The 10,740-nt window shown below is 39.9% G+C and overlaps 1 protein-coding gene across 1 annotated transcript; it reads left to right on the forward strand.

Moving 5' to 3' along the window:
• Nucleotides 1–7,698: 7,698 nt before the first annotated feature.
• LOC132296340 (uncharacterized) lies at nucleotides 7,699–8,564 on the forward strand. Its single transcript, XM_059794551.1, has 3 exons — nucleotides 7,699–8,095; nucleotides 8,207–8,344; nucleotides 8,443–8,564. Exons 1-3 carry the CDS (start codon nucleotides 7,699–7,701, stop codon nucleotides 8,562–8,564), a joined length of 657 nt encoding a protein of 218 aa, XP_059650534.1.
• Nucleotides 8,565–10,740: the final 2,176 nt, after the last annotated feature.

Here is a 10,740-nt window from a genome sequence, read left to right on the forward strand (position 1 = left end):
CTTTGTCTGTTTCAAGTTGTATTTGAGCTATGCATGTATTTCAGTTTACCATGGTTGATATTTTTGTGGTAGCATTCCTATGGTTGTCATTTCATTGAGTACTTCATTTTGGTTTTTGCTATGTGACTAGCAAAATGTAAGTTTGGGGGTGTGATAAGCGCCGAATATTGCATATTCAAGTGCCCTTATTTGCATTAGTTAAGTCCATTTGTAGTTCAATTGTACATATTTTCTCCAGTTCTTTATTTTGTGCAAATTTCAGGTTTGTCTGCAAAAAGGAAATAAAATGGAAGCTTTCGAAGGCTTGTTGAAGAGAAAATCAATCCGGGCTTTTGCATCCAGAGATTTCCAAGAAGAATCTGCTAAAGTAGGTCCATGAAGCCCTTCTACAATGAAAAAGGGGCAAATGGCTAAAGTAGGCCAATGCTGAATCTAAGTAAAAGATGTCCATAGCAAAAGGAGAAGAAAATGCATTCTGATGCATTTTCGAGCGCTCGAAGCACCACGTTCGAGCGCTCGTGCGGCACATATGAGAAACCCACGTGTGCTATTCCATGTCATACGAGTGCTCGGAGAAGCTTCGAGCGCTCCAAATCAGAACAGAATGCCCCAAGGAAGCTTCGAGCGCTCGAAGACCGTTCTTCGAGCACTCGAAGGAGCATCGCAACCCCACTTGTGCCTTGATTCCCTCAACTTCTAATTTCCCTCTTTTATGAGTTGGTTGGAGTTGTTCTTTTGGGGGGAATTGAGCCTTATTTTGTGGGGGTTTGGTAAACATCATGTCTACAAAGGGAAGGGGAAACCATGAATTAAAGAAAGGGCAGAAGATATTTTTTTTTCAAGATTAGGAGAGAGAGAAAGGGAGGAGAAGATAGAGTTTTGTGTGGCTACAAAGTGGAGCTCGAAAATGTGCGTTTCCTCCAAGCTTCTTCTTTCTTCTAGGGCATCCATGGGTAACTAACTCTTCCTCTAGGGAGGTGATGAAGCCCTCCCTTGTAAGCATGTTCTAGCTTAGTTTTATTTTGGGGATTACAATGTATAATCCATGGTCTTTTCATGATCTAGAGCACTTCATTTCTTGTAATGGATCTAAATGTATATAAATGATTTATTTGAATTAATTATCTATATTAGATGGTTCTTTCTTCTAATCATATTGCTTGCACTCTCATGTGACAATAGTAGTGAGATCATGGAATGGTTTTATTGGCATAAAGTTGTAGGGCCTTGATAGTCCATGGCCTAGGTGCTCTCTTTGGTGATCTATTCTTGATCTCTAGCTTTGTGTGCTTTCTTCAGTTAATTTAGGGCTTGATAATCCTTGACTTAGTAAGCATGTTTTAGATTACACCTTAGTTTAGGTAGCTGAATATGTGAGCCTTTGATGGTTTATTCTTGCCTTTTTATTTAATGAATCTCTTGAGAATATTGTAGCAACCAAGTGTTGTTACATATCATGGCCATTTTATATGATGTTTTCCCCTAAATTAGTTCTAATCTAACATGTGTATAGGGGTGGAGGCAGATTCACTTCCCTAGTCTTCTTTACTCGTATTTTATCTCTTTTAATTCTCGCAAGCTTTTATTTTATGAACTTCACATTCTTAGTTTTAGTGACAATCCAACAAATCCTCTATAAACCCCCTTATCATTCTAAAAAAAGATTCTAGACACTTAGGTTGCCATAGACTAGTAGTCCCAGTGGTTTAACTTACCTGACCAATAGCCCTATTTTACAATGATTTTTGCTATTGCAAAGGTTGATGTATGATTGACAACCGATAAATTTTTGGCGCTATTGCCGGGGACTGCAAATGGTTTAACAACCGAAGTTCTAGGGTTAACTTTGGTTTGATTGTTAATATTGTGATTTGTGAATATTTCTTGTGTCGTTTTAACCATCTTTGTGTTATAAGTTGTTTGTGAGATTCTAGGGACTTGATGCTCGCCAAGGGAACGCTAGCAAATTTGTAAGTCTAGAGGACTCCAGGTATGTCTCTTGACCTTCTAGTTTCGAAATTGTGAATATCTCGCATGTGTTTAACTTAGTGTTATTTAGTTGTGAACCCCTTGTTGAGGCTATTGTCTTGTTTATTTTCAATTGCAAAGCATCGGTCCTTGTCGTGGCCATTTAATTTCTGTCTTGATAATTGAGGAGAAAGGGAACATCGTATATGGAGTTGATGATGATGAATTATTGTGTTGATTGCATTATGCGTTGTTGATGTTTGGCTGTAGTTCACTTTCCCTACCCATAATTGACTCACCTATTGACATAAATTCACTTGAAAGAACTCTTAGACGAAACCTTAGGGAATCTTCTCATATAAGAGAACTTGAAATTGAATTTAATACAATGGCGGATAATGAAGGAAATCCGGGGAATACGGGGGTTAATAATGATAGGGCTAGAATTCCAAATGTAGAGCCAATGACCCTCAGAGACCATTTCATCCCTACCACCTATGCTTCACCCTCATGCATAGTGATGCCAAACATCGATACGGCTCAATATGAGATCAAATCTAGTACCATTCAAATGCTTCCATCCTTCTATGGCTTTGATAATGAAGATCCATATAAGCTTCTTAATGAGTTCCTTGAGATCTGTTGGACCATCAGGTTGCGAGGTTTCCCTGAAAGTGCACTCCATTTGCAAATTTTCCCATTTTCCTTAAAAGATAGGGCAAAGTATTGGTTGAACTCCTTTGCTGCAAATTCCATCACTTCTTGGGCTCAATTACAGCAAGAATTCCTCAAGAAGTACTATCCAGTGAGTAATACCAACCAAATGAGGCGTTTCATTCTTAGCTTTTCTCAAATTGATGGAGAACAACTCCATGAGACTTGGGAAAGGTTACAAGATCTTCTTAGGAAATGTCCGCATCATCTGATTCCAAATTGGCATTTGGTGCAAGCTTTCTATACCAGTTTAACCGAACCACATAGATTCATGGTTGACTCATCGTGTGAAGGGATGTTCATGTCTAAGAATGCGGATGAGGCTTGGACCCTACTTGAGAATTTAAGTGAAAATTCATTACAACATAATTCTCGTAGGGCCCCGACCTCAACCAATGCAAAGAACCCCACTTCCTATCAACCAAAAACATTGAGGGAAGAATCATCTCAAGTGGATGCCATAGCTCATAAATTTTATCAATTGATGGCACCACATCTTTCACCCTCTTTGTCTCAAAATTCGGCAAGTACGGTTTGTGCATCATGTACTAGTCCATTCCATCTTTCGGAAGATTGCCCCACACCGGAGCAATTTTCCAATACCAATCAAGAGCAAGCAAATGCAATGTTCTCAACGCCCAGGAATAATCCATATTCCAATACTTACAATCCGGGATGGAGAGATCTTCCGAATTTCTCGTGGAGGTAACAAGCCCCACAAAATTCTCAATTCCAAAATCCGGGGCATCAAAATCAGCCCCCTTCTCAATTTCAAAATAGGCAATTTCCAACCTCTTCAAGTTATCGTCCTCCGTATAATCCAAATGTCTCTGATCAACCTCCTGTGTTTCTAACCGATGAAATCTTGGCTGCAAACAAGCAAATAATGGAATCATTAAATAAGCAAATGATGGATTCCAACAAGCAACTCTTGACATCTTTGCAACCCACTCTCCAAATGGTTCATTCTCATACTTAGTCCACAGCTAACCTTGAGAATCAAGTGGGTCAAATAGCTAACTCCATGAATCAACTGCTCCAAAAGGACAAGGGTAAGCTTCCCGCTCAACCATTTGAAAATCCTAGAGGGATGCATGTGATTGATGAATCCCCTCCTTCGAGTGGGCCGAGTCATGAACATGTTCAAGCAATCACCACCCTTAGGAGTGGTTGAGTTGTTGACAACAAGGTTGATGGAAACAAAGATGACAAAAATTCTCCTTCTGAAAATCCAAAAGCTAGCTCCTCTAATCCAAATTCTTCTCAAGAAAATCCCAAGCTTGTCACCCCAACTGTGGAAACTTTTTATGAGCCAAAAGCTCCATTTCCTCAACGTCTCCAAGAGTCGACACATATTGGGAATAAGAATTATAAGATTCAAGACATGTTCGAAGTTTTCAACTTAACTCTTTTGGATGCTATCAAGCAAATCCCTCCCTATGCAAAATTTTTTAAGGATTTGTGCACTCAAAAACATACTTCTAAAAATCATTTGCCAAAGAAAGTGAGGTTAACTGAGAATGTTAGTGCTATCATTCAGCACAGCAGTCCTCTAAAGTATAAGGATTCGGGTGCCCCGACAATTTCGTGTGTCATTGGTGACAACAAGATAGAGAGGGCCCTCCTTGACTTAGGAGCTAGTGTGAATTTAATTCCATACTTGGTTTACTTACAGCTTGGTTTGGGAGATCTTAAGCCAACTTTTGTGGTCTTGCAACTTGCCAATAGATCGGTCAAGCATCCATGTGGCATTCTTGAGGATGCCATAATCAAAGTAGACAAATTCTACTTCTCGGTAGACTTTGTGGTTCTTGACACGGAACCGGTCCATGACCTAAAGAAGCATATTCCCGTGATCCTCGGTAGGCCATTCTTAGCTATGGCTAATGCTTCTATTAACTACCGAACTAGGGTGATGGACATTGCCTTTGGAAACATGCAAGTTAAACTCCATATCTTCCATGCAACACAATATCCCTCCAATGAGGATGATTATTTTCTTGTTGATGTCATTGATGAAGTGATTGAAGAGTTTCTCCCCTTCATTCTAAGCAAAGACCCCCTTGAAACTTGTATGTCTTATTTCGACTTCTCAAACTTTGACATTGATCAATCCATCCAAGAAGTCAACTCTTTGCTTGATGTTGGTGCTATCTTGGATACTCCTCCTTGGAAAATTCCAAAAGAACCGATTCCTCAACTCTCCACTACTCCTCCAGTCCCGTCATTGAAATCTCCTCCATAACTTAAGCTAAAGCCGCTCCCGGCTCACCTCAAGTATGTGTTTGTGCAAATCAAACACGTCTAGTCATCATTGCATCAGACCTTCTTAAGGACCAAGAAACCAGCCTTTTAGTGGTGCTTCAAGAGCATAAAGAAGCTATTGGCTAGGCAGTGGCTGATTTGAAAGGAATCGACCCCTCTATTTGTATGCAACGCATTCATATGGAGGACGATGCAAAGCCTACTAGAGAGGTTTAACGCCGATTGAATCCTAATATGAAGGAAGTGGTCATAAAAGAAATGATCAAATTGCTAGATGTGGGAATCATCTACCCCATCTCTGATAGCAAGTGGGTAAGCCCCACGTAAGTTGTCCCCAAGAAATCCGGCCTCACCGTTGTTGAAAATTCAGCGGGTGAGCTCGTGCCGCAACGAACCACCACCGGGTGGCGTGTGTGCATTGACTACTGGAAACTCAACTCTTCAACTAGGAAGGATCATTTTCCACTCCCATTCATTGATCAAATCCTAGAAAGGCTAGCCATCCAAAGCTACTATTATTTTCTGGACTGTTATTCTGGCTATAACCAAGTGGCAATCGCCCCTCAAGATCAAAAGAAAACAACCTTCGCATGTCCCTTTGGAACGTTTGCTTATCGACACATGCCTTTTGGGCTATGAATACTCCGGTAACATTTCAAAGGTGCATGATGTCCATATTTTTTGATATGGTAGAAAAGTTCTCGTAAGTTTTCATAGACGATTTTTTCATATTTGGCTCCTTCTTCGATTCATGTCTTCACAATTTATCTCTTGTACTTCAAAGATGTAAGAAGACAAATCTAATTCTAAGCTGGGAGAAAAGCCACTTCATAGTCCAAGAAGGCATTGTGCTAGGACATGTAATTTCTAAATGGGGAATTGAGGTGGACAAGGCTAAGGTTGAGTTAATTTCTAATCTTCCTCCTCCGAATTCCGTCCGTCAAATCCGTTCCTTCCTTGGCCATGCCAGATTCTATCGTCGCTTCATCAAAGATTTTAGCAAAATCTCTCGGCCCTTGTGTAATCTTCTTGCCAAGGATGTTCCATTCAATTTTGATGAAGCTTGCATGGAAGCTTTCATTAAACTTCGCACTCTTCTCTCATCCGCCCCAATCATGAAACCGCCAAATTGGTCTCTTCCTTTTGAGATCATGTGTGATGCATCCCATTATGCATTAGGCACGGTTTTGGGCCAACGTGTGGAAAAACTTCCATACGTCATTTATTATGCTAGTAAGACTCTTTCTGATGCTCAACTAAATTACACCACCACTAAAAAAGAGTTGCTAGCTGTGGTGTACGCCTTGGATAAATTTCGCTTTTATCTCTTGGCTCCAAGGTCTTAGTTTTCTCGGACCATGCCGCTCTTAGGCACTTGCTCGCCAAAAAAGAGACAAAACCCCGCCTAATTCGATCGATACTCTTACTCTAAGAGTTTGACATTGAAATCTGGGACAAAAAAGGGACTGACAATGTTGTTGCAAACCATCTCTCTCGCTTACTTATTGAGAAATCCTCTGAATTTGCTACAATCCGAGATTCCTTTCTGGATGAGCAACTCTTTCAAATTTCCCATTCAAGTCTCCTTTGGTTTGCGGATATTGTCAACTATCTAGCGGTAGGCAAAATCCCATCTAATTGGTCCAAACAAGAGAAATAATGGTTCTTTTCCCAAGTCAAGCATTTCTTTTGGGAAGATCCGGAATTGTTCAAATATTTCCCGGACCAAATCATCCTGCGATGTATCCCTGAAACCAAAACCATAAGTGTTCTAAATTTCTGCCATACTCTTGCTTGTGGAGGACACTTTAGTGCCAAAAAGACCGTTGACAAAGTCCTTCAAAGTGGATTTTATTGGCCTTCCTTGTTTCGGGATGCATATAATTTCTGTAAATCATGTGAGTGATGTCAAAGGCTCGAATCCATGTCTAGGAGAGACATGATGCCCCTCATTCCCATCTTAATTGTTGGAATTTTTGATGTATGGGGGATCGACTTCATAGGACCATTTCCATCTTCTTATGGCCATGAGTACATCCTTGTAGTGGTGGATTATGTTTTCAAATGGGTTGAAGCCGAGGCTACCAGAACAAATGATCATAAAGTCTTGATCAAATTCATTCAGTCCAACATCTTTAGTTGTTTTGGTACGCCCCGAGCAATCATCTGTGACGGTGGATCTCATTTTAGAAATCGTTATCTTAAATCCGTCCTCTCTAAATACTCTGTCATTCACAAGGTTGCCACACCTTATCACCCTTAAACGAGTGGTCTAGTGGTGGCATATCTTGGAAAAAACGGTTCGACCGGACCGTAAAGATTGGTCATTAAGACTAAATGATGCACTTTAGGCTTACCGGACGGCTTACAAGACGCCCATTGGGATGTTGCCATATCGGCTTGTCTTTAAAAAAGCTTTTCATCTCCCAGTCGAATTAGAGCACCATGCTTTTTGGCCATAAAAAGGCCCAACTTTGATCTCAAACAAGCCGGTGCTACTCGTAAATTGCAGCTTAACGAACTTAAGGAAATTCGAAATGATGCGTATGAAAGCGACAAAATCTATAAGGCAAAGACTAAAGCTTTTCATGACAAGCACATTGTCAACAAGTCTTTCACCCCTAAATTGAGTCCTCTTTTAAGGAATTGAAGATTAGATTGACTACAGCTCCAATACTAGTGATACCTGAGCGTGGCTTGGGTTATGTTGTCTTTTGTGATGCTTCTCGGGAAGGTTTGGGCTGTATGTTGATGAAGGGTGGTAAGGTAGTGTCTTGTGGATCTAGACAGTTAAAGATTCAGGAGCTTAACTATTCCACTCATGACTCGGAGTTGGCAGCTGTTGTCTTTACTTTGAAAAGCTGTAGGCATTATTTGTATGGTGAAAGATTCAAGGTGTTCTCAGATCACAAAAGTCTCAAGTACCTTTTCTTTCAGATGAACTTGAATAACGGACAAAGGCGATGGGTTGAGTATTTGGAAGATTATGATTTTAATTTGCAGTATCATCCGGGTAAGGCGAATATGGTAGCAAATGCCTTAAGCCAGAAATCTCATGGAGTTTTGGCTGGCCTAGCCATTCAGAAATGGAAGATGTTAGAAGATCTGGCAGAGATGGGATTACAGTGTTATGATGATAGTGTTGGTTGTGAGTCAGCTTTTCTGTTTCGTCTTGTGGTTCAACCTACTCTTATTACACGGGTGATTGAGTCATAGAGATAGGATTCAGATTTAGTTGCCATTCATCAGTTGATTTTAGGTGGGGACACAGTAAAGGATTGGACCTTACACACGGATGGTGGTTTATGGTTCAGAGGTTTGCTTGTGGTTCCTACGATTTGTCAGAAGGATGTGTTACGGGAGTTTCACACTTCTCGTTTTACTGTGCATCCAGGTGGTACTAAAATGTCTCATAATTTGAAACGCTAGTATTGGTTGAATGGGATGAAAGTAGATCTAGCTTAGTTTGTCATCAGATGTTTTACCTGTCAGCAGGTAAAGGTAGCGCATCAGAGACTTGCAGGTTTGTTGCAGCCATTGCCAGTAGCACAGTGAAAATGGGAGTGTATTGCTATGGATTTTGTGACAGGACTTCTGAGGTCACAGAGGGGGAATGAGTCTGTATGAGTCATTATTGATAGATTGACTAAGACCGCTCACTTTTTGCCTGTTAAGGCGACAAATTCTGCTGAGGTACTTGGCAGATTGTATATCAGAGAGATCGTCAGATTGCATGGGGTTCCATTGTCCATTGTTTTAGATAGGGATGCCAAGTGCACATCGAAGTTCTGGAAAGGGCTTCATGCAATGTTTGGTTCACCGTTGCATTTCAGTACGGCATTCCATATGTAGATGCACGGCCAATTGGAGCGTACTATCCAAATCTTGGAAGATATGCTTCGGGCCTGTGTACTTGATTTTGGTGGTAGTTGGGAGGATCATTTTCCTCTTGTTGAGTTTACCTATAACAATAGCTATCAATCGAGTCTTGAGATGGCTCCTTTTGAGGCGTTGTATGGTAGGCTTTGTCGTTCTCCTGTTTATTGGACAGAGGTGGGTGAGACAGCCGCCTTAGGGCTGAACGTTGTGTTGGAAACTACAGAAAAGATTAAGTTGATTCGGCAGCGGTTGTTAACTACGTAGAGCCGACAGAAAAGTTACGCAGATAGACGGAGACGACCATTATCCTTTGAAGTGGGAGACCACGTGTTTCTCAAGGTTTCTCCACGAAAAGGATTATTGCGATTTGGAAAGAGTGGCAAGTTGTCACCTCGTTCCATTGGGTCATTTAAGATTTTGGATTGAGTAGGTGAGGTTGCTTACAGATTGGCATTGCCACCACAGATGGACAAGGTCCATAATGTGTTACATGTTTCGATGTTGTGAAAGTATGAGCCGGATCCATCACATGTATTGAGTTGGGTTGACTTTGACATTGATGAGGATGTTTCTTACGATGAGGGACCGGTTCAGACTCTTGACACTCGGGACAAAGTGTTAAGGGGTAAAACGGAGACTCTCGTAAAGGTTATGTGGCGACATCACGGTGTTAAGGAGGCTACGTGGGAATGGGAACAGTATGTTCGTTCTGCGTATTCGAGTTTCTTTTCTTCCCTAGGTATGACTTGATTTCAGGGACGAAATCCTTATATGTTGGGGAGATTGTGAGCACTAGCATTTTTATCATTTTCCTGGTCATTTTGACATTCATACATTTTATTTTATTGTCAGAATTATGATTATTTTACAAATATGTGTTAAATTAATTAAATGTCATTTGTTTATTTCATAAAGGCATTATGGACTTTTTGTTTTATAAATGACATATATGGTATTTGATTTTTTTATAAAGGGCAAAGTAGATTTTTATTATGCAAAATAGCATAATTGGGATTTGGTTAGTTGTGAAAGGGTATTCTTAACTTTTATCATGCACATGTCATGAATGGTATTTGGCAATTGTTGATGGGCTTATTAGTCATTTTACATAGTCTCACCTTTGACTATGTGTGTGCATGACACCTATGGGTGTGATAAGGCAGCCACCTTTTGTATTTTTTTACTTATAACAAATTAGCTGAAGGATTGATACAAAGGATTTTCTGCAGAATTTTTGTACCTAAGGTTTCTTCTTCATAGTCACCTTTGTGTTGCTTCATTTTAATGCCTTTGTGTTGAGAATTTGAGAGGGATTTGTGAATGAAAATTGTTCCTAAGGGAGAGGACTTCCTTATGGTATAAAAAATGCAGCCATTTCATCATCTTTGAATTATAAAAGTGATCCTGAAAGGGGAGGGGTGTGGTGTTGTGAAAAAGGTGTTCCTCACCTTCTAGTTGTTGATTTTGATCCATTTTTAGTGTGGCTTTGAATGGTTTAGCAAGTGTTCAAGCTTCTTTTGAGGTAGGATTGTCTAACTCCCAATTCCTTTGCCTTTAGTGAGTTGATTTCTTTCAAATTTTGACTTGCAAAGTATATACAAACAAAACTGAAATTCTGTGGTGCTGAAACTTCATTACACGCTACTATTTTGCTCAAAATCATATAAATTCGTAATTTATCTTTTAGAGATGATTTGATATTATGATAATATAGTTAATTAGCTATCATTGTGAATTGGTTTCACTTAAATTGGTTGAGAAATGAATTTATTACGAATTTTTGAAGTTAGAATGTTCTTGCTGGAAATTCTGGGATGGAGCAGTTTTTGTCTGAGTCTTTCTCATCAAACCTACATTAAATGGTAAGGTATTTTGATGAAATAAAATTTTATCTTGAAAATATAGTCTTTGACT

This window comes from Cornus florida, unplaced genomic scaffold (assembly GCF_030987335.1).
Source record: "Cornus florida cultivar Cherokee Brave unplaced genomic scaffold, ASM3098733v1 CherokeeBrave_3.0.0_Hap2_Chr02, whole genome shotgun sequence".
In the NCBI taxonomy this organism is placed as follows: domain Eukaryota; kingdom Viridiplantae; phylum Streptophyta; class Magnoliopsida; order Cornales; family Cornaceae; genus Cornus; species Cornus florida.

Excerpts from the sequence above, each read along its gene's own strand:
- LOC132296340 (XM_059794551.1), top strand. The coding sequence starts at position 7,699 with ATGAAGGGTGGTAAGGTAGTGTCTTGTGGATCTAGACAGTTAAAGATT. Across the intron at positions 8,096-8,206 it reads TTATGATGATAGTGTTGGTT|GTGGGGACACAGTAAAGGAT; the intron begins GTGAGTCAGCTT and ends AGTTGATTTTAG. Across the intron at positions 8,345-8,442 it reads TTTTACTGTGCATCCAGGTG|GTAAAGGTAGCGCATCAGAG; the intron begins GTACTAAAATGT and ends ACCTGTCAGCAG.